Source organism: Salminus brasiliensis, chromosome 5, assembly GCF_030463535.1.
Source record: "Salminus brasiliensis chromosome 5, fSalBra1.hap2, whole genome shotgun sequence".
NCBI lineage: Eukaryota > Metazoa > Chordata > Actinopteri > Characiformes > Bryconidae > Salminus > Salminus brasiliensis.
The window spans coordinates 14,872,127-14,894,118 of NC_132882.1; the positions used below are offsets into that span (position 1 = coordinate 14,872,127).

General features: G+C 39.2%; 3 protein-coding genes across 5 annotated transcripts; 1 reads left to right on the top strand and 2 right to left on the bottom strand.

Annotated features, from left to right (window-relative positions):
- Nucleotides 1-291: 291 nt before the first annotated feature.
- Nucleotides 292-5,362, bottom strand: scnm1 (sodium channel modifier 1). The gene is made up of 8 exons (XM_072678761.1): nt 5,102-5,362; nt 4,901-4,971; nt 3,562-3,650; nt 3,022-3,116; nt 2,836-2,936; nt 1,979-2,100; nt 1,755-1,887; nt 292-1,523 (listed from the first exon to the last, which is right to left on the bottom strand). Exons 1-8 carry the CDS (start codon nt 5,150-5,152, stop codon nt 1,412-1,414), a joined length of 774 nt encoding a protein of 257 aa, XP_072534862.1. The 5' UTR covers nt 5,153-5,362; the 3' UTR covers nt 292-1,411.
- A 415-nt stretch (nt 5,363-5,777) lies between these two features.
- On the top strand, nt 5,778-11,524 carry lysmd1 (LysM, putative peptidoglycan-binding, domain containing 1). Of its 3 annotated transcripts, none has more exons than XM_072679551.1 (4): nt 5,778-6,315; nt 6,470-6,843; nt 6,941-7,245; nt 7,553-11,524. In XM_072679551.1, the coding sequence occupies exons 2-4, from the start codon at nt 6,664-6,666 to the stop codon at nt 7,701-7,703; spliced, it is 636 nt and encodes a 211-aa protein (XP_072535652.1). In that variant the 5' UTR covers nt 5,778-6,315; nt 6,470-6,663; the 3' UTR covers nt 7,704-11,524. The 3 variants fall into 3 exon arrangements, with proteins under 3 accessions (XP_072535652.1, XP_072535653.1, XP_072535651.1); XM_072679552.1 differs by having other exon boundaries at nt 5,778-5,991; XM_072679550.1 differs by having other exon boundaries at nt 5,778-6,843.
- On the bottom strand, nt 8,317-18,398 carry tnfaip8l2b (tumor necrosis factor, alpha-induced protein 8-like 2b). Its single transcript, XM_072679554.1, has 3 exons — nt 18,229-18,398; nt 14,157-14,476; nt 8,317-10,362 (listed from the first exon to the last, which is right to left on the bottom strand). The coding sequence occupies exons 2-3, from the start codon at nt 14,472-14,474 to the stop codon at nt 10,120-10,122; spliced, it is 561 nt and encodes a 186-aa protein (XP_072535655.1). The 5' UTR covers nt 14,475-14,476; nt 18,229-18,398; the 3' UTR covers nt 8,317-10,119.
- Between the last annotated feature and the right edge of the window lie 3,594 nt (nt 18,399-21,992).

Below are 21,992 nucleotides of genomic sequence, written 5' to 3' on the forward strand. Positions count from 1 at the left end.
AGGAGTGCAGTAGGAGCGCTCCAGCCTGGCGTGACAATGACTGAGACGTCATTCTCTCCATTACAGCTTCCATTCAGTGAAGCAATAAAATGATATGACATTGTTAGGTAAGATTGCGATGTAATATTGCTTTAACAGAGGAAGCAGGATGCAAATCATTTATCCAGGTAACTTATGTGAATCACTATAATCACACAATTTATAAAGTCCATTATTGGTCTGATGGCATACTGGAATGCAGGTAAGGTATGATAAAAGACTAATACACAATGTGTGTGCATTTTTTTTTGCATGTTTTTTATTTATTTTTTAAAATGTGTGACCAACATAAATCAGTCCATACATCCTCACTGAAACATTTGCTACTTAGCAGCAATAAGGAAAATGTGCTGCTATAAGCAGGTTAGAAAAACATGTTAATTATCTTATGAGGATGATTACAGAACTTTAGTTCTGTAATTAGATTTCAATTTAGTGACGACTCACAACTTCAGTGTACAACTTCACTCCTCGGTGACAAATAGCCCCTGCTCTGTTCATTGTGACGAACCAGCCTGTGACAAGTTCATTGTGAAGACAGAGCTTGTTACTGTTGAGCCCTTTGAGCTCAGCCCTAACGGAACTATTCAATTCCCCACCACGGCTCTCCCTGATCCTCTGCCACCTGCCTGTTTATGCCTACAGACTAGGAGATATGAAAGCCAGTCCCCTGGGATTGAGTTACAGAACTCCAAATATAACTTTGCAGCAGGTTAAGGAAGGAAAGGGGGGAGGTTAACAGAAGATTTATGTTCCATCTTTGAAACAGCTGCTAACCTCTCAAGACTTTTTAGAGAGCTGTGGCTAGACACACAACTATACCTTCATTTAGTTGTGTATTTACATATAAGGTCAAGAGGTTGAACTTCAGGAAGATCCTGATTTCAAGACTGAAGACTAGTTAATTACCTGCTTAATTAGTGTAGTGGTGTAATTCGTTTGATTTATTGCAAACTACAGGCTGGCAGAGTGGCCCTGTACACACACCCCGCGGTGGTATTTGGCACAGACTCCAGAGCTGTGATTTAAGAGCTCTCATGTCATTGCCGATTCTGTTTTTATATCTGTGATCTCTCTCAGGGAGCAAGGACATATGCTAACACCTAGTCTATTACTTTAGAAAAACACAGGAATAAACATCAATCAGATTCAATTAAGGAGAATCTGTTTTTTCTTTTAATTGCTGTGTAATCGACACATTTATGTGTCAACAATGCCACTTTCGCAGATTGAAACTTGCTTCCTCAATGGACAACAGTCGTTTAAGTCCATATTTTCCTGGCCTGTGTTCACTGAGCTCACAGTTTAAATACAGAGGAGAGGTTATTGTGGAGAAGCTGAAGTTTTTCCTCAAGTGCCTTCTCAGCAACATCTATGTAGTTTCACTAGAGGGTAGTAGCGGGAGCGGTTCTTCCTCGTCTGAATCAAACTCCACATTCTCATCCTTAACCCATTTACCACTTGGGTCCTGTAGCCATCCGGCACTGAAAGAGAAAAAAGCAATAAAAAAGGGATAAAATGACCCTCTGAAAAAGACTTCTTCTAGTAAGCTCTTAGATTCAGTGACACACAACTCACAAGGCCTCATTCCAAAAGAGTGGTATGAGTAGTTTCAATATCTACTGAGGCTTACATCATATGACCACAAATACAGTGGATTGTTGGCCATTATGTACTGGCAGCAACTGTGCTAAAATGGCCAAATGATATCATACCTCTTTAATTTGAGGTAGTGATCTAGTTCTCTGCGTCTCTGCTCTGTCAGAGGTTCTGACTCAGGTACACTGGCAGCCTTAGAGCCCTTCTTTTTATTCATTTGTTTCCCACTCAGGCACTGGTTTGGATTTGCTGAAGAGGAAAATAATAACTTTGTATAAATTAATTACATACTATCACATCAAAATAATATTTGATAAGTCCTTGGAAAAAAGTGACTTACTTTCTCCAGCAGGTTTGGGTTCTGTGTTGATTTGATTATTTGCAGTAGATATATAGCTCTGAGAAACACCGTGGTCACTCACTGGAGGGTGGCATCCTGGTGTAATGTTCTCTGATCTTTCACTTAAAAATAATGATAAACAGAAATGCAGAAATGAAACAATTAAGCTTAAACAATTAATGCTGTATACAGCATGAGAGAGAGAGACAGAGAGAAAGAGACAGAGAGTGGACCAAGTACCAACATGGCCAAGTCAGGCTGTGGTAGCAGGTTCAGCCCAAGAGCAGAACACAAGATGCATAAAGAATTCTGCAGAAATCCTATAACAATATACTGTTATATTGCCAAAGTAAACATCAGGAAAAGACTCAAGATTCATCTGTCCAATGTGCGTTGTTCCAGAAGTCCTGGTCTAATTAAGGATTTCCTTTCACACCGGTCATTAAAATCTAACTTGTGAAGTCTCTTTCTGATGGTAGATGTACGTAAGGTAGTGATTAAACGGTGTCACTGTATTTGTTAAAACGTCTACAAAGCTCTCCTCATAAAGTTCTAGAGTATATATATACTAGAACTATATATATATAGTATAATCATCCAGCACCTGGTTTGGAAAGAATTTTGAAGAAAAAAAAGGTTTTCAAAATACACTGTACATACTGTATTTATGTTCATTTGCATTTGTTCTGATGTGATGTTGTGTACTGCCTAGATAAATAGTTTTAAGATTCTTTGGTACCATCACCATTGCACAGTACTGTATATCTGGTTTACTGATACAAGGCACATCAGTGGCAAATAAAAAAAAAAACAGATTTTCTGCTGTTAAAACAGAAAGTTAACTGCCTAGTCATTACCTTGCCTTTTTATGGCAGCTGCTGTAAGGAGAGGCTCTCAGTAAGGCATGGTGGGTAATCTTCCGTGTCTGTGTGAGTAAAGGCGCTGAGCTACCTGCAACCTACAACGATAAACTTGGTTCATGAACATAGGGCACAAGGTGAATAAGGATATGATCATTTAAATGTAAAATATTTTTTGTTTACCTGCTGGTCATCTTCGTTACTAACATATTCCTGATGACGCCTCTTATCAATTTCATTTTGTAGTCTAGCTTTTTTGCCATAAAACCATTTTAGACCTAGACAGTGACAAAAAAAATAAAAATAAATAATAATAATAATAAAAAATATATATATATATTATAAATTATATATAAATTATATATATATATATATATATATATATATATATATATATATATATTTAAAAATAATAATAATAATAATAAAAAATATATATATATATATATATATTTAAAAATAATAATAATAATAATATTGACAGAACAAAGGATGGATGATAATTATTCCAAAAAGACAATGAAAGATACCACACAAGCAAAATTCAGGCTACATGGTGAGGCTACATGGGGAATGTGTGGAGCACAAAAATCCAACTACTATGACTACTATGAAAAAGGAAAGTGAAATAAGACACACAACCTGTTTATCAACATTTCATTAACACAATTAATGAATGATAAAATGCTGAAATGCTTGAAAAAGAAAAATCACAAATCTCACCTTCAAGATGACGTTTTCCTTTTCTGTGTACACTCAGCATATCCACTGTGTCAAAAACTGGACGATGTGAACAGACTAAACAGCTGTACCTATAAAATCCAAAAGGTTTAACACAGATGTGAACGGACTGCCGCACACAGAGAAAGATTAGTCCAGTGATCTGAAAATCAACACGTGTAACTTCACTGGGGGCCAAATTTTTGAACAAGAGTGTAAATATATTAAATAATGTCACATGCAACTGCCTGAAGGCACTAGAAGCTACAATTATTGGAAAATAATCCACAATAAAAGCATTATTGTAAACCTCATAAGCTGTACTGGGCACAGTGCACATTTTCTTCTGAACAATGTGCACAAGAGGAAAAATCTTACACTGGAGAAAATGCATTAGTTACCCCTGATGCTTGTTGCATTGTTCCAACAATGACCACAACCAGGCAGTTTCTTTAACTACAATACTCCACAGATGATAACCTTTATCATGTAATTATCTAGCCAGTACATTGTTAATATGTTATTATTTCATATGCATGTTGTTTCTCCCTGGAAACGATTACAATATATGAAATATGAGTGAAACGTCAACTAAAAAGAGTCATATAAGATGTATAAACTGCAAACATGTCCTCAACACTATGGCATGCAACTGAAATCAGTGTATTTCAGTATATTTTATTGAAATATCCTGACAGCACCCACTGTCCCACTTTAACAGTTGTGAAAAACAGTGAGTAACTATTGTTTCATGATCTATGATCATGTGCTAAAGGGGTATAAAGCCCCCAGTACGCTGTGGAGCAGTGGAACTGTGTTCTCTGGATTGATGGTGCTCCATCCTATACTTTTGGGATAATTTGAGGAGTTGGGGAATGAGTGGTGGGGTGGTGATCATCCAACATCCTGACCTCACTAACGGCCTATACACCGATTTATCACACCAGGAGCTGGATGATGATTATACAAAATTCTAGTACAACGTTTTCCTCCCCAGACAGAAGAGACAGCTATTGCAACAAAAAAGGATAAACTATTTTTAACACAATTTATTTTAGAAGAAACAATGAAGGAGCAGGTATCCCAATACTTTCCATAAAGTGTAGTTTGTATGAGAAACACGTGGTGCATTTACGGTTAACATAAATGTCCCACTTCTAAATTCACTCTACAATAAAACCTGCAGATTTTAATACAGTAATTGCAGAAACGAGCAGGACCTTTAGCTACTCATAGGCGAGTTATTCCGCATCCGTCAGATACATGAATGAGAACCATCAACACGCTTAAGGTTAGCGTTAGCATTAGCGCTGGATAGCTAGCATCGATATTTGTACACCACCTTCCATTTTTCATCAGAGTTGCCTCGTCTTCGGGTATAAAGTTGGACAGCAAATCCGCTACACGCCGTTTCTATAAGGACAACATATTTAGCTAAGTTAGGTTTTATTTATCATGAAAACAACGGAGCTTAGTATGCTTAAATAACGCTAAATCATATATTTGACCCAATCTAACGATGTCAGTACATACGTGTGCTCACCTTTAGGACATTTAGCTGACTTTGGTCATCGCCTTCTCTTTTGAAAGACATTTTTTATTAAGTTTAGGGAGTCGGGCTTAGATGGGATTACTGACAGACTGTCCGACTTCCTGTGTTCACTGTGGGACTCCCTGGGCGGAACCATGGCAACGCAAGGTGTTTCGTCAAATTGTGCTACCCATCGATATGTGCTGCTTAACGGCTCTGCGCATGCGCTGAATTTTTTTTTATGTTTTCATATTTCACATTTTGTTATTAATCAATTTAGTTTTCCTCTGGTGCATTATACAATCTACGCTTACTGTTATTGTTTGTTCGAGTTTTACAAAAGTGTACTTTATTGAATTAAAAATAAAAATAAAACGATTTCTCATCAACTTAGTTAGCTAGCTACCTTATATTTACCTTCTGATCCAGTGGTCTACGCTATCCAAGTATCCTGCCCTTGTGTCTGCAGGGAGAATGTCTGATATGATGCAATTTCTGAATATATATCTAAATATCTTACCTACCATTTTATTTAACTAAGCTCCAAGGTATCTAGCAAATCCAGGCCCATAACGTTAATATCCTCTTCATGGTTTTGTTCTGACTCCCCTGATAAGCCAGCCTGCAGCAGAGCCGCTCAGGCAGTCGGAACAAAATCCGGGGGCGGATTAGTTTTTCTTCCCCTGGCCCTGGATATGCCAGTACGGTAGCACGATTTGACGGGGTACCACGATTTGACAGAACACCGGATTAGTTTAGAGAGCGCATTAGGCTAATGGCTAGTGCACCCCAACCAGAAAAACAGCTAGCTATAATTAGTGACAGTTAGCTAGCTAGCCAACAAACCGTCTGTGTTGCCTGTTCCGACATTACGTCTCGTTGACGTTGGGTCAAGTTCTCAGGTAAGCTAGATATACGTTACAGGAGCGAACTATCCGTCAAGTTTGTAATGTAGCACTAATACGGTGTTTTAAACTCGTTTAACTTGTTAGACGAGTCAGGTTAATGCAATTTTGCTTGCTAGCTTAGTGGGGCAGCCGGTACGTCGTCTTTTACAACCCAACCTAGCGTAGCTCCCGTTACGCATCTTACGTTAGCGTTGGATTCGCCAGTGCGCCAGTGCGCCAGTGCTGTAGCTAACTCCATAACTCGACTGCTAAAGATGCTGCCTAACCCAGCCAGCTAACGCAGGATTGACGTTGTCTACACGATGCAGTGGTCAACCGGTACTGTGTGCATTTCTAACCAACTTAATTAGCTGGCTATTGGTATTGTATGTAACTAGCTAGCTTACTAGGTTGCATTGCTGCCAATGGTTATCGGCTAACAAGTGAGGTGCAGCTAAAGCTAAAGTTATGGGAATGACTTCTCTCTGTTTAGATGGGTGAGCTGTCGTGGCCAAGGAACGGTCAGACGGATCTGGCGAAGCAAGCTGGTTTGGCAGCGAGCTGTTTTTACAGTTTTTCCGACCCAGTTTTATAAATAACTACAATATAACTCGGCATGCGGCAGCCATCGTGTTCTCTAGCTTGCTGAGATCCGTCAGACTCGTACGGGTCGACAGTAAACACGCCATGTCCTCGGACCGGACATCTTCACTCACTGGGGCGCACGGGCTCCTACGCGGGCAGCGTACGAAGTCTTATGGCAGTCTGGTGACCTCTTCTTTATCACCAGTCAGACAGAAACGAATTGAGCACAAGGTTCAACCTGGGGAGACTCTACAAGGATTGTCGCTGAAATATGGCGTGTCTGTAAGTGTGTATATATATTTTTAGAGATGCTCTGTTAAGTTGTGAAACTTAGTATTGCCTGACCTAATCAAAAAGGCCTGTTTTTGACCTCTTGTAGATGGAGCAAATCAAAAGGGCAAACAGACTGTACACCAATGATTCAATATTCTTGAAGAAGGTCCTCTTTATCCCGGTACTGACAGAGTCAGTCTCGTTTACCAGTGAGAATGAGCTACATGAAGAAGTGTCGAGTCAGGAAGAGAGAAAGTCACTTCAGCAGGTGACTGGAAATGGCCAAACAGACTTTGAAAGTCAAGAAGTGACTTCAGATCTTTCTCCATCGGACTACTTGAAAAGGATGGATAGTCTGATTAATCAGTCTAAACAAGCAGCTGTGAAAACATGTCAAGAAAGCGATAAACAGTAAGTAAATGCTGTAAATGTTATTGCTACAGTGCAGAATCTTAAGATCATGTTTATTATCTGTAGCACTTTAACTGCCAGCTGTGCTTACTGTACAGTGTTTAGTTCTAACACCTCTGTTAGATCCTGCAAAATGTGCATGTTCTTCGATAGTCTACGGAGACATAATAGCTTGAGAAATTTTATTGCTGATGCCATACAGAAATGTGGTCCATTGTTTATACCTAGGAGTCCGATATCTTATTGTCTTTCCTTTATTCGTTTGTATGCGAGTTAAATGTAATTCTGTTAATCTTTTTGTTTTGAGGTTTTCATCAATGGAACAGCTCCGCACCAGCAGTCATGGCTCCGGTGCTTCTTTCCAGGGTCAACAGGCTGTGCTGGGGGCGGTGCCTCTCACAATCACCAAACGTACCAAGAAACTGAGAGACAAAGAAGATGAGATTTTTCAGCTCTGACATTGGCTGTAAAGAAGAGCTGTCTGGCTTGAGTCAAGTATTTAAGTTCAGGGGGAAAAAAACCCATTTGCTTAAGGCAAGGATGAATTGGGGACGTCTGACTTTATGCCTTTGAAATATTGGTGCTGTCTGTTTGATATTCAGACTGTCAGCATATGTACATTTGACGATTGATTGTTTTGTGGAAGTGATGTGCACTGCTACTGTACTGAATGTGCTGCTGTGGCCTTAGGTCATGTTGGCGCTCTAGCCTATTGCCTGCTATTGGCTGCATTACGAAACATACTGTACAGCACGACTGTTTCTTCTGCATTTTCTATTCCATGACCTCAGTCTTCCAACTTTATCTTTTTAATCCTCTGTCTTTATCCTTTGGTCCTCAATGTTTTTCAGATATGGCTTGCTTAATGGCTGTTAGAAACACTACCTCAGACAAAAAGATGATAGTTATGTTTACCAAGCAGAATTCTAAAATGAAATTGGCATTAACTGATTAACTAGAGTAGGTCTAGGCACACTGTTGAGACATGGCCGTTGGGTGCAAGTAGCATATTTTATGCAGATGTGAAGCCTAAACATGGACAATTTCATCTCCACTGATTTCCTAAGCACATTTACTGTTCAATTCACCACTGTTATGTGATATTGATTTAGTTTTTTTTTTAGTTTGTTTGTTTTGGTCACGTACCTGCTAGACTGCCAGGGGGTTATTTCACAAAGAAGGATTTTTTAGTTAGGTAAAAGTGAGCCAAAAGTCTTAGCTGCCCAGTGGGAAAAGAGCATACTAAGCCCACTGAGAAATCCTGCTTTGTGAAACCTTCCATTGTCAACATTCATAGCTACACTGTTCTTGCCTTCTCTGTAATTATGACTGAGCAGTGATCTGCAGGTATACAATAAGAATACACTGAATTCTCGCTCTCTCATTATTGCAAGGAATTAACAGATTGCTAATTACTATTTGGCAATTACATTGCAAGTTTCTTATTGATTCGGTTCAGTGTTGCATTTATTTGGTGCTGCTGTTTGGCAGGCACACAAGGTTTAAGGTGTAGCCAATTCAGATTTAACATTTTTTTTTGTATGCAAGCTCAGTAAAGAATGGCCATGGACAGGCGTGCCACCTACACAAGTGGAGTCAGAGTGTCATTCAGGTTTTTATACTGAAAGAGCTTGTGACCCATTGACTGATTGCCAAAGGGAATTGCTTAAGATGAGTACTTTGTAGAATGCACATGTTGTGTATGCTGAGCTTTTTTAACAATGTAATACCATGCAGAAATATGAAAAATCTAACAGTACCTTCAACACACACAAAAAAACAGCTGATAAATAAATGCAGTGTTGTGCTCAAACACAACTGAATTGCCCAATGCACACTTCATAAACTGATGGTACCAGAGGGATGTAGTCGATTTGATGTACAGTGTTTTAAGGAATGCTAAATATTTAAGTTTAGTTAATGGCATTTTAACTGCAAAAAAAAAATCAGAACAGGTCATTTCTCTTATTCTTTGAACTTATTAAAAGTTGTCTGTGTTGTCCCCACCAAATAGTGAGGTAAGCCTTACCACCACCTGACAACAAAACAAGTGTTCAAATCTTTGATTTTCAGTGCAAGGACAATCATTTGGAAATAGTACATTATTGTCAGATAGTGGTGATAGTAAGTGCTTGTTTTCAAACGAACACTAGATGGCAGGATTGAGTGATGTAGTTTTATGAAATGTATATTGTGTCATTTTGTGTTGCACAAACGTATTTCCACAGACTCAGGTTGATTATCGCATTTGCAGGCCTAGTTTTACAAATATGCCCATTCCTCCCCATTGAGGACAAGAAAAAGATGATTTAATGTCAAATATTCTTAGTCATGTAGTCATATAGTACTTTGTTGACTCTTGAGTTCAGGGCTCTTTCTCTACTAGGGGGCAGCATATGTTTAGTTAAATTTGCTCTTCTGAAATTTTCATTCAGGAAAGGTTTGTTTAAATGAGTGTGCTTTCTTTTGTGCTGTACACACAGCCTGCTTTTTGTAATCAATGTTCCCTTTGTGGACAGAATGCATGTTCTCACGAGTCTAGTGGTTGAAATCTTAGAAAATGTAAATAGTCAATAAGAGCTATATAATATTTAACACAGTTCACAACATCAAACCAAAAAAAATGTGTTTGTCGGTTTCATTGCCACTGGCTGGGGTTCAAAAAGAAACATTGATCCATATGGCCTTGTGCTGTCAACACAGACCTGAAATGTGATTTACATTGCAGAGGCAAACCACAGTGCTGAACTGTAAAAGGACCAAAGATACTGTCATCAGAGTTAGTCACCATTTGTTCAGAGTTCATGTTTCTCATCCTGCTTTGCTCTTGTCCAGCACCTTGGTGGTCCAGAGAGTTCTGCTGGCACAGTGTTCTCATAACTTGCCCTCCTCCAGCAGTTTGTTGAGTCCATTGCATATTTTGGTGAGGTTGGACTTGAATGGGCCGTCTGGATTGTAAAGCTGGGTGAGGAGCTCAGGGTCAGAATAATGGTTGAAGACGTGGTTGATGCGTCCGTGAGATTTTGGTGTGAGATGAGTAGCCACAAGTTTCAGCATCATGTCTCTACAGGCGGTTAGGATCTCTGACATCACTGCTTTGTCAAAGGTGAATTCCACCTAAAGAAAACATTGTAAATAACATGTTTAGGAGCAAACACTACAAAGCTTTTTAATGCATAAAGGCCTGAGACATCTGTGAGGTCATCTGTGACTTTATTTTTTACACTATATAGACAAAAGTATTGGGACACCTGCTCATCCATTGTTATTTTTCTGAAATCAAGGGTATTAAAAACGTTTTCCTTGCTTTTGCTGAAGTAACTGCCTCTACAGTCCAGGGAAGGCTTTCTGCTCAATTTTGAAACATTGCTGTGTGAATTTTATTGCATTCAGTGACTAAAGCGTTAATGAGGTCAGGATGTTGGATGATCACCACCTTGCCTCATCCCCAACCCATCTCGAGAGTACTGGATGGAGCACCATTGTTCAAGAGAACACAGTTCCACTGCTCCACAGCTCACTGCTGGGGGGCTTTATACCCCTCTAGCCCCAGCTAAGCATGGGAATGGTGTCAATAAGTTCATGTTTATGCACTCCAGAGAGTCATTTTCTCTTGTCAATTCTTCTCTACAAGGACCAGACAAGCTGTGTGTGTGCATTTGCTTATCTGTGTCAGCAATGGGTGCAACTTAAAATAGCTAAATGCATTTATTAGAAGGGGTGTCCACAAACATTTGGACATTTAGTGTGTATATATAATATGTATTTTGCTTGTCTATTTTAAACAAGATAAAAAAAAATTACCATCATATTTAAATGTTTAGTTGACCAGTCTTTTAGTAGTTGGTAAAACTAGCCATTTTTTGTTGATTAGAGAGGTAAATGGAGAATGGCCAGATTGGTATTAGCTGACAGAAAGGCTACAGTAGCTCACATAACCACTCTGTACAAGTGTGGCAAGCAAAATTCAAACATGTCAAACCTTGAAGCGGATGGGCTACAAAACCACGTTGGGTTTCACTTCTGTCAGCCAAGAGCAGAAAGCTGAGGCTGAAGTAGGCCCGTAAAACGGAACCGTAAAAAACAAAAGCTGAGGCACATAGATGGTATGATCCGAAATGAGCACCAGCGTGACTTTATGAACCCAACCTGAGTTTGTCAACGGTCCAGGCTGGGGAAGATGATGTAATGGTGTGAGGAATGTATTCTTTGTATGCTTCAGGCCCATTGATACCAATCAATCATTGCTTGAATGCCACATACTATTTAAGTTTTACGGCCACAATTCAGCCATCTTCTAATGGCAGTCGTGATCATGACATTGCACCATATCTCAAAACAAAAGTTGTGTCAAACTGGTTGAACACCTTCGGGATGTGGTGGAACTGGAGATCTGCAGTATGAAATTGATAGTGAAAAATCTGCAGGAATTGTATGAAGCAATCATGTCAACATGGACCAAAAGCAATAGTTTCCAACATCTTGTGAAATCCATTCTACAGAGAACTGAGACCCTTTTGAGAGCAACTGTCCAGTATTAAGATAGTGTTCCTAATACAGTGCTCAGTGGGATGGTTAAATCTGGGATTTGAAACATGCTAATTGTTGCCTATTGAGTTTCACTTCTTATTAATAAGATCTGCAAAGCTGTTACAACAGAACAACGTCTGAAATAACACCCCAAAGCAACAGTATAAGTGTCTAAAACTACAGTGTTCACTGCAGACCAAAAGTACTAGTATCCACACTATATCCATTCAGAACTCAGACTGTAAACGCTGGATGATATTCAATCTCATAATTCTAAGATGAGCCTGCACATGGGCTTCAGTTAGCTCTGAAAAGAGGACAGTAGTCTTGAAAAAAACAAACAACAACAACATCCACACGTGCATACACTTCAATTATGCAATGAAAAGTGTAGACTAAGTGCAGTATGTCGTGTAGTATGGGCTACTTCATCTGACTTCATATCTTGTCTTTGTCAAACAGCTCTGAGCTAAGTCCAAAGTATTGCAACTGTTTTTGGTAAGATTTTAACAGAAGTTCAGTCACACTATTCTTTTACAGGGCTGCTGTATTGTGTTTTATTACAAAGCTCCATAGAATGACCACCTTTTTGAAGCATACAGACAGACAGACACTGCTCCAAATCTATGTAAAAAATCTATAGCTTGGTTCCTGTGGCTCCTTTGTTTTTTGTTTTTTTTACTACATTTTCTAAAATGTTTGAACCATATGTAGACTTCCAGAGTCTTAACACTGCAGTTAAGGAAGGTTTCTGCTAGAATTAGCAGCTTGCGGGCTTCCTTTTTGTGGTTCAGCTGACAAAACGCTCACTCAGGAACAGAGAGCAGTTTTGTTCTGAATGCCAAAAATACATTTCAATAAACCACATTTGAAAATTTCTAAATAACACACTTCCATTTGTATAAACAGGCTACTACATTAAACCAACTAACCATGAATTTATCCTTAAAATATAAATTGTAGAGCTTCTTTTAGATTCTCTTGTAAATTGCAAACTACATATTTTGACACTGTTGTAGTCAGGAGTTGTTTTGTAGAGTGCACAGCTGTACTACAGTCTTTCATGAAGGACCTGTTCTGATGACAGGCCAGATGCAGTTTTATTCTTATTATTACTATTATTATTATTATTATTTATTTTATGTACATTTTGCAACTATCTATATCTAAAGCATGCTATGCAGTCCATATGGTTTTGCTCTCTGTCATCCTTGTGAAAGGATATGCACCTTGTTTTTTAGAAAGTGTGTATAATGGAGCTCTATGATTTATTACCAACTGTAGGATCATTACCCACCACTGTGTTGTCCATGAAAGAGTAGCTTTGCCCTCATTGACAACATGTGCACTTATTCATTGGTATACTTTAGCTTATAAATTAATATATGGCTTATTACCTCCTTACATGTGGACTTTTATTAGTCAGAAAAGATTTGGGAATTATACTCTTATACTTTCTCAACAAGCATATCTTCTCTGTTGAGCATAGTGAACTACCTTAAAACTTTGCAATTGGTGTCTGACTCATTTTAAAGATGCAGTATAGAGGTGGGGTCAGTGTTTGTAATATCTGTCTATGTTGGAAGCATTTGTTAAATGTACTGCAGTACGATTTTTAAAATAACTAAAAATGCCCAATGCTTTAGACATATCTGTAAATGTATGTTTAGGTTGTATTTAAAAAATAAATACATTTATAATTGTATAAAAATCCTTCTAATACCTGCCTTATGTTAATGCCAAGTCACTTACCAAACAGACCATTAAAGATGACATGACAGCACACGCAGGTTAGAAGACACTTCGCTGTCAGTCAAACAACCTGCGTGCTGCCAGAAATGTGTGGATTACAGTTTCAAATTGGCTGTAAAAGCTATGGGAGCCTATTAAATACTGCTATAGAACAGGCATACCTAATGGCCACTGGGAGTATTTTGGGTAACATTAAGGGGGCTTGAAACTGTCTATGTTGCCTAGAGAAAAGCATATTAAGAATGTGTCCTGTGAGCCCGATTTAGGTCTTTAAATCTGAATCCCAGTGATGTAACCTGGAGTTAAATATGCTTTGGTTGGTACTGGCCTGCTGGTTTTATTCTTTCTGCAGCAGAACCTGTAATGCTGGTAAACATACCATGTGCATCCTTGGGCGTTTCTTGGGAGTGTTTCTGAAGCAGGCTTTAGCAAGGCATTATGATACTTGTGGGATTTTAGCAAATACCTAATAGGCTTTGGAAGTATGTTTGAGAATGAACGTCTTTGGATCTAATTGGGCCGTTTAGGTAATACAGTGTTAATGCCCCCCTTAACAGCTATAAGGTTCAGGGTAGGTTTGGATTGGACAGAGATGAGATGTTGCCAATATCAGGGGACGGGAGAGTTACCTCATGGAAGCTGATTGCTGTCATGGCTCCCTGGTGTAGTTTCTTCTTAAAGGTCTGGGCTAAGCTGAGCTCCTCCTCACTGAAGCGATTGTGTCTGAAGAGCACTGCGATCTTCACTACCACTTTAATCAGGTCCTTAATCACTTTCTGGGCCTCTGTGCGGTTCCCTGTGTACTCCTTTGACACGCGATACAGCTCATCCAGGATTTCACTGCTGGTATCATCGATGAACATCTGCACCACTGACTTGCTGGCCATGTTGCTGAGAATCTTTTTCTGGGCTTTCAAAGCCAAGTCCTTGGAGCTAAAGTTCTCCATTTCTTTAGAAAAGAGAAGTAGAAGAAGAAGAAGAAGTTGGCAAACTGGTTTGAAATGCAGAATATATCACATGGGGTGTTCTTTCTAGTTTCTAGTTACGTCTATAGCATGTTTTAATCATGGTGGCTTAATAAAATGGCATTAACAAAAATGTTAATAGAATAAAAAAAGATAAAAATGATATGTTGTTTTTCTGATCCACAATATTTATGTGATGTAAATAAATGAATATGCAAGTGGATTTAAATCATATAGATAAGGTGAATCAGAGAATGTGACATTTAAAGCAAGTGCTTGACAAAACAAGACATGAAACTGAACAAAGGACACGGTTTGTTCTTTATGTGTGTACTCTGTGATAGCACACCACACTGTTTCCCTTCTATGTTTGTTGACTGAGTTACTGAGATTTTTAACCCTAGGGGATGCCCCCTCAGGGCTTCACTGTAAAAACCAAGCGCTTGGGGAAAAATCTCACCCTAAAGGGTTTCATCAGAGCCTAAACATCATGTAAACAAAACTTAAGACATCTCATTTTGCTCCCTTTAAATAGTTATCATAGTAGTCATCTAAATATCAAACTAGTGGTGTGCCAACGATGTGCTCCGTCATAGGGTTCAGCTGCATATACACATTACAGAAGTGTAAGGCCTTGGCTCAAATAGAGTGGACTAGTGTGACAACCTTTTAAGGGTAAAAGAGGTGAGTAAATGAGAAAGACTCAGCTCCTTTTCTTGCAGTGAAGAGAGCATGCAAAGACAAGTAGGACAGAAAAGCTGATTGCATAGCTCACGCAAGTTTCCACATGAATCACAAGACTGTGCCGCACCATGGTATTTTTACCCTCTTGTTGCAGGATGATGACCATAGATATTTAATTTTACACACTGGTGTAAATTGGTGTAATAGCCTAAACATATAATTTATTTGGTGAAGTGAAAGTAAAAATACTTTTTCAACTAGTGCAGAATTTGCAGTTTAAATAAAACAATACAATAAAATAGGTTTGGAATAACCTATTTTCACATAAAAAAAGTATTTTCATAGTGGAAGTCATTTTGTGGCATTTCTATTGGTCCATGCATCATGAAATCTTTTTTCATAATGTAATTTACATTATGTCAAGTGAAAAAACAGCAAGAATGGAGATTAGGTAGATAGGTTTTTGCATGACAGTGACAATATGCTCTTTGCTCTCTCATTGTCATTTTCTCTTTATGTTGGTGCTATTTTTAACTGCCTACGCAAATATGCAAAAATGACAATCGGCTGTGCAGTGTTGGTAATGGCTTATCTGACATTCTTTATCTTTTTTTGTTTTTATTACACCAGAGTAGTTCTAACTCAGTGGCATCTCTCAAGTTAAATATTGAATTGGAAAAACTGAGTGGAAAATATGATGTTTTCTCCTGTAACTAGAAGGTGTATCCCAATTAGCTTAGCTTTAAGCTACTCAGCCTAGGGTCTTGATCTCAAATTGAGTTAATAATATATGAAATGCATATGCGCCTTGTACATGTTATGTACATTATGCAATGGAAATGAACACCTTACAAGCTCATCTTTAGCTACAGAATATGTTAGTTAACTTATACTTGACTTGACCTCATGCCATTGGCCTAAAGTCAAGATGGGCTTTGGGTATCTTGAGTACCCTTAATGTCTCATAACCAGGCATTCCTTAATATGTTATTGCTATGTGTTAGCAGGAAACCTGGCCTGCACTGACTGCTGCTTTTATGAAGCTATCTGATTGGAGAATTAACCACAGGCGAGGTAAATATTTAGCATTCCACAGATGACTGCAGCATGTAGCCTAGGGCTGTGTGTGTGTGGTGGTGTGCTGGTGCGTTCGGAGAGGCAAAGCCCAGTGCTTTTATAAGATGAGAGAAGTCCTATTGTCCCAGTGTATTTGGTGCAGGAGGCAGCAGCAGTAAGCCTGTCATTACAAAGGAGCAGGCCGCAGTGCCAGCCTTACTGACAGCAGCAGAGGGACAGGTCATAACCTGCTGGAGGCTGCCTGCAACTGGGGGCCAGCAATCATGCTCCCATAGCCACCTTTCTGAAGCTTTGATAAAAAAAAAGAGAGCTGCCATGCATTTCACAATGACTGGTTTGACAGAATGGGGTGGAATGTTCTCTGTCTTTGTAGACAAATGAGCGACAGCCCCACACTCAAAACAAACACTGCAATAAAGGTTTTGAAACGGCCCTTGGCCCTTTTGGACGTGTGGTTCTGGAAAGGACCTTTAATTAGTATAGAACCACTACACTGTAAGTTTAAAGTGTTACAAAGGTTAATCACATTCATGAATCTCCATCCACTTCTGCTTAGTCAGAGTCATGTTGGATCCAGAGCCTGTCAAGAATCACTAGGTGCAAGGCAGGAATACTCCCAGGACAGGACACCAGTCCACTGCAGGGTATCACACACAAGCATTCATTCATACATTCACACCTAGGGGCAATTTTGTATGGTCAACTCATCTGCCAAGTGTTTTTTGGGACACACACACAGTTCTCCCCATATAGACACCTTAAGAACACACCAAGCTCCTCACAGTGACTGGACCAACTACCTGCAGTGCCACCAAGCCACCCTTCACATAGCTAATTTAGAAAAATGGTTCTTTAAGGAACCCTGTGATGGACTGGTTCCATGTCCAAGGGGTGTTACTGTTTTGCGGCCAAAGATCCCAAAAAGGCTCTGTATCCATTGCGGCCCTGACTAGGAGGAAGAGGATAAGAAGATGAATGGATGTTTTTTTAAGGACCCTCCTTTTCAACTGTTCTTTGGACGTGTACAGTTATTCTTCTATGTCTCCAAAGCAAGAATCACAAGACTACAAGAGTTTCCTTGTGCATATTATTTTTATTACTGTTATTCCTATCGACTTCACTGTTTTTTTTTTCAGGTGAGTAAAAGTGACAACACACATAATCTGTGTGTGGAATGCTTGCTCTCTGCCATGGCGAGCACAGACTCCCCATGTATGCATGTGTCATATTCTTTTACGCCCAACTCAGCTAAAGCGTTGTTTTTCGTAAGCTGACTTAGGAATGCACACGGTTGTTCATAAAGGAAGTGAAACTCTGATCTGTTAGGCAGAAGCAAAGAGTTACCAACCTCTTTTTTCTTTTTTTTTCACTACATTTCACAAGGCGGTGAGTCAGTCAGTTTTGAGACTGGAGGTCCCCCTTAGTTTTTGGGCTAAGGCTACTGTACTGTACACCAGACACAGCAGTGAACACCTCCACCTAATTAGGTCAGCGTTGGATGGGGAAACTCCGCTGGTTAAGATGTAATTGTGCAATAGCAAATGGCGGCATGTGCTTCTGTCTTTACGGCTCAGGCCGTGACAGAGGAGGCAGGAGGTAGTACCTGTTCCAGCATGAGCACAGGATGTATTCCCACCAAACTACTGGTGACAGATGCAAGAGCAAAGAATTGGTGAGCTACCTTTGTCTAGCTGCCGACAAACAAGCTAACAACCTAATTTTCTCCTTCCAAAGGAAATAAAGGACACAAACACTATGTTTGTTTCTTTTCTATTAGTTTTTCTTTTGATGTCCTAAAAATCATGAACTGAAAGACTTCCAAACACATTTAGAACACACTGACGTCTACCCATATCAGTGTATCAGAAAGGCCTCACATGAACCCTCACTAAAGTCACATCTGGACCTGTACTTTGCTTTTTGAGCTGCCTTTGGAGAGGCCGTAGGTCAGTTGCAGAGTGTAGAATGTTCTTACCTCTGTTTTCTGTGCCCTCCCTCCTCTCTGTCAAGTCTCTGTCCTCCTCCTGTGCTCAAATCAGGTGATTAACATCCAGATTTTCTTTCAGATTAAACTGACTCTCCTCACACAAGGCGGGAAGAGCACAAACTCTTTCAGACCAACTCTCTGATCTGCTCACCACTCTGTTTCAAGATAATTTGACTTGTACTTCCTTGAGGAACTAATTGTCTAAGACACACCCCTAACTGTGCATGTGCATGTCTCTCTCTCTCTCTCTCTCTCTCTCTCTCTCTCTCTGTCTCTGTCTGCCTGTTTCTATCTCTCTTGCTCTCTCTCCCTCTCTCTCTCACTCAACACACTCACGCACATACACAAACTCAGACACACTCTCTCCACCCTTCTCTCTCACTCTGTTAGCTGCTGACTTTGCCCCAGCGTGTCCTAACAAGTGAAACCCCTGTAAAGAATTTAGCAGTAATCCACTGATGCAGGCCATTGAAAAGGGGAGGGCTTTGCTCTTTTTTTGTGGCCACTATTACTGGAATGTGGCCATGGTCAGTGGCACTCACGTTCTCGTTGAGTCTTTTGGCAGCTTAGAAAAAAAGCATGAGTTATTTAGGACAATTGCAAAAGAGATGTCAGTGGAATGATCTTATGCTTGTATAGAGGCTCATTCCAGCAGTTGACATGGCTCTATTTTGCAATATCTAACATGTACAGTACAAACCATATTGGTGCAAAGCCTACAGGTCTGTATTCTATTAGCTCTTATTCTATTCTGTATTTATGTATTTGTAAAGGAGTTTTTTTTTTTTGTAGATTTTTTTTTACCAAAATGTACCACTCTTTCAGAAATTTTCATGGAAAGTCTAGGTCATTGATCTCTAAAGGCATCTAAAGGGTACTATGTTGCCAGCAGTAGTTAATGAACAACACAGAACTATTGCACTTATGCAACCCGTTCTTTCTACTGGGATATGCAAGTACATACAACTGAATAAATAGCCTTTTGAATATTGAATTAGTAAATATCATTTTATGTAGTATTCAAATGTCTGCTTTTATTGCTTTCATGTTTACACAAATTCCAACTTTACTGCAAGAGCACGGCATGTAGAATTATACCTCTGTTGTGAAGTCAAACGATGGATGCTTATCTGTCTATTATCTGAATTGCATCCATCTGGACTGAAGCCAATCTCTATAAAAAGACCTTCATACATCTGGCTCTGGTCATTAGCCAGTGATTGTTTACAGACTCTGTGGTCAACTTGGTCCGTTCTACACAATTGGCTTACTGTGTCAGTTAGGCATAGCCATATTCCATTCAGCAGTTGGCTTTGGCAAGTTCAGTGAGGGATAAGTCTAGGTTAATTCCCATTCTGTTGAAATATTCATACTCAGACAGCTGATTCTGGTTCAGATCTCAATGTAGTGTGTTTAAAGCAAGCAAACATTTGCAAACTGTCTAGTCCTGGTGATATTCTACACTGAGATCAGCTCAGGCTGGAAAACGATTGCAGATCAGCGTTCTTCTTTGAGATAAGGATTACACTGTGTTTCGGAAAGAGAGTAGCAGAGCAGGGAGAGGGAGGGCAACTGCGGAATTAGGCTTGTCTCCAAGGCAACAGACAGGAAGTGTCACTTACATGGTTTCCTGATGTCTTCCTCTTTATCGTAGAGTGACATCTGACATGGCTATATGTGTGTGTGTGTGTGGTTAGATCAGACCCATAGTTTTGTTTACCTCAACGGCAATGTGACAAAAAAGAATACAGCTCTGAAATTATTATTAGTGTAAATGTGAGCGGTACACGAATGCTATATTTGGATTGGAATTGTGCTTTCTGAAGTCTGAAGATTTAAAGACGCAAGATGACTTTTATGTATTTCTTGTGCTAGTGTCTAGTTTTTATCTAGTATCTGTTGCCCTCTTTGGCAAAAAGATACAATCTGTGTGTGCTTGTGTGGATGTGTGATGTGAGTATTGAGGTCAGTTTCATTTACTGGTAGTTTAGGTTTGAGTGACCTTAAATAATTATTTGGCTATATATTATGTGACTCTACTCTAAACTGTATGTGTACTGCTGTTTGACACATTTTCACCCAGCGATAATGACATAAAAACGTATGGGCACTGATAAAAAAGAAGAAGATGCTCCCTCTTTGGCTCAATGGATTTTAAAATCATATTTGGCAGGATGAGACTTCACTAGCCAAATTAGAATGTTATAGGTATACACTATTAACTACTTATATACTAATATTACTACTACATATATAGATGGAGCAGTGGAACTGTGTTCTCTGGAATAGTTGTGCTCCATCTTATACTTTTGGGATGAGTTGGGGATGAGGTAGGGTGGTGACCATTCAACATTCTGACCTCACTAATGCTTTTGTCATTGAATGCAATCAAATCCTCACAACAATACTCCAAAATCTAGTATAAAGCCTTCCCTGGACAGTAGAGACAGTTACTGCAGTTACTGCAGGATTAATTTTTTTTTTAATACCCTTGCTTTCAGAAGAAACAGGTGAGAGCAGGTGTTCCAATACGTTTTCCATAAATTGTACATACAGTGTTACAATAGTGTAGATATAAGCTAACTGGTTTACATTTACAGCCTCTGGCTGACACTCTTATCCAGAGTAACGTCCATTTCCATTTGATGTTACAAATGTTGCTTAATGTACCATTAGAAGTCTTGCCCAAGAACTATTATTGGTGAAAATGGTGTACTTGTCTGGCTAGGGAATTGAAGCCTAGTCTACCGCTGGAAGGGCGGTGTTGTTACACACTATGCTACACCATCCACCATCAACCGGTGAAGTGTGGTTAAGAAATTGGACATTCTTGTGAGTCATGGGTGTTTAGTTGTGTCAGTATCTGTATGGCTGGTTCAATAAGGATTTGAATTGGACCCAATCAATGAATACCCCTCCAGCACACCTTGCTCTATTGCTTAAAAAACAACTACACAACAGTGTTCCATGAATATTCTCATGTAACTGTTAAACAATCACACCATGCTTGTGCACCTCAGACAGTAAAATGCAAAACAAATACAACACAGCTTCAATGAAAATTTACCACAAGCCATTATCATATTCTACTATACTGATTCAAAAAGGCATCATAAAATGTAACTGTACATACAAGTATGCTAATGTAATCAATACAGAATCAGACGTCATATGTCTTTAGTTCATTCGTACATCCTCAATGTCTTACACTTAGGCTAGAGGAAAGCACCTCTCTTCCCCTGATAACAGCAGCATACACATGTATAGTGTTCCCTATTATGTAGCATTTAACATAGTCAAGACATCTCTTTTTTGTGGCTTCTGAGTATATTGTAAAATTTTACAAATGTTTTAACAAATTTAAAGTTTTGTTTTAGTTGTTTGTTCTTTTCTCAGCAGTGTACTACTCTCTGCACTGTCTGTTCTTTGCTTTAGCTGTACTGAACCCATTTTTAAAGAATCTAGTTCATGTTTGAAACACAACAGAGTGTCTCTATTTAGAAAAGTCTCCAGTATTTTGCCAGGTTTTTCAGAAACAAAGCTATTAACCAGGGACACATATAGTACATATGCATGACTGAATAGCCTTCTTTATTTGATGAGCCAATTATATCATAAAAAACCCAACTAAACCTAACTGGTGCTTTTTGGTTAGTGTGTCTGGTGAGCATATCTCTGTGGTTACAGTACGGAGGCGTCTAACACTCAACATGTATCACATAGTGTAAATCTTCATCAGAATGTATTAAACC

What these genes read in the sequence shown, in the direction of transcription:
- scnm1 (XM_072678761.1), bottom strand. Translation starts at nt 5,152, where the DNA reads ATGTCTTTCAAAAGAGAAGGCGATGACCAAAGTCAGCTAAATGTCCTA. An exon ending in GTCAGCTAAATGTCCTAAAG is followed by an intron (nt 4,972 to 5,101) that starts GTGAGCACACGT and finishes TTGTCCTTATAG; the next exon opens with AAACGGCGTGTAGCGGATTT. An exon ending in AGCTGCCATAAAAAGGCAAG is followed by an intron (nt 2,101 to 2,835) that starts GTAATGACTAGG and finishes ATTATTTTTAAG; the next exon opens with TGAAAGATCAGAGAACATTA.
- lysmd1 (XM_072679550.1), top strand. Translation starts at nt 6,664, where the DNA reads ATGTCCTCGGACCGGACATCTTCACTCACTGGGGCGCACGGGCTCCTA. An exon ending in CGCTGAAATATGGCGTGTCT is followed by an intron (nt 6,844 to 6,940) that starts GTAAGTGTGTAT and finishes GACCTCTTGTAG; the next exon opens with ATGGAGCAAATCAAAAGGGC. An exon ending in TGTCAAGAAAGCGATAAACA is followed by an intron (nt 7,246 to 7,552) that starts GTAAGTAAATGC and finishes TTTTGTTTTGAG; the next exon opens with GTTTTCATCAATGGAACAGC.
- tnfaip8l2b (XM_072679554.1), bottom strand. Translation starts at nt 14,474, where the DNA reads ATGGAGAACTTTAGCTCCAAGGACTTGGCTTTGAAAGCCCAGAAAAAG. An exon ending in CAGCAATCAGCTTCCATGAG is followed by an intron (nt 10,363 to 14,156) that starts GTAACTCTCCCG and finishes TGTTTTCTTTAG; the next exon opens with GTGGAATTCACCTTTGACAA.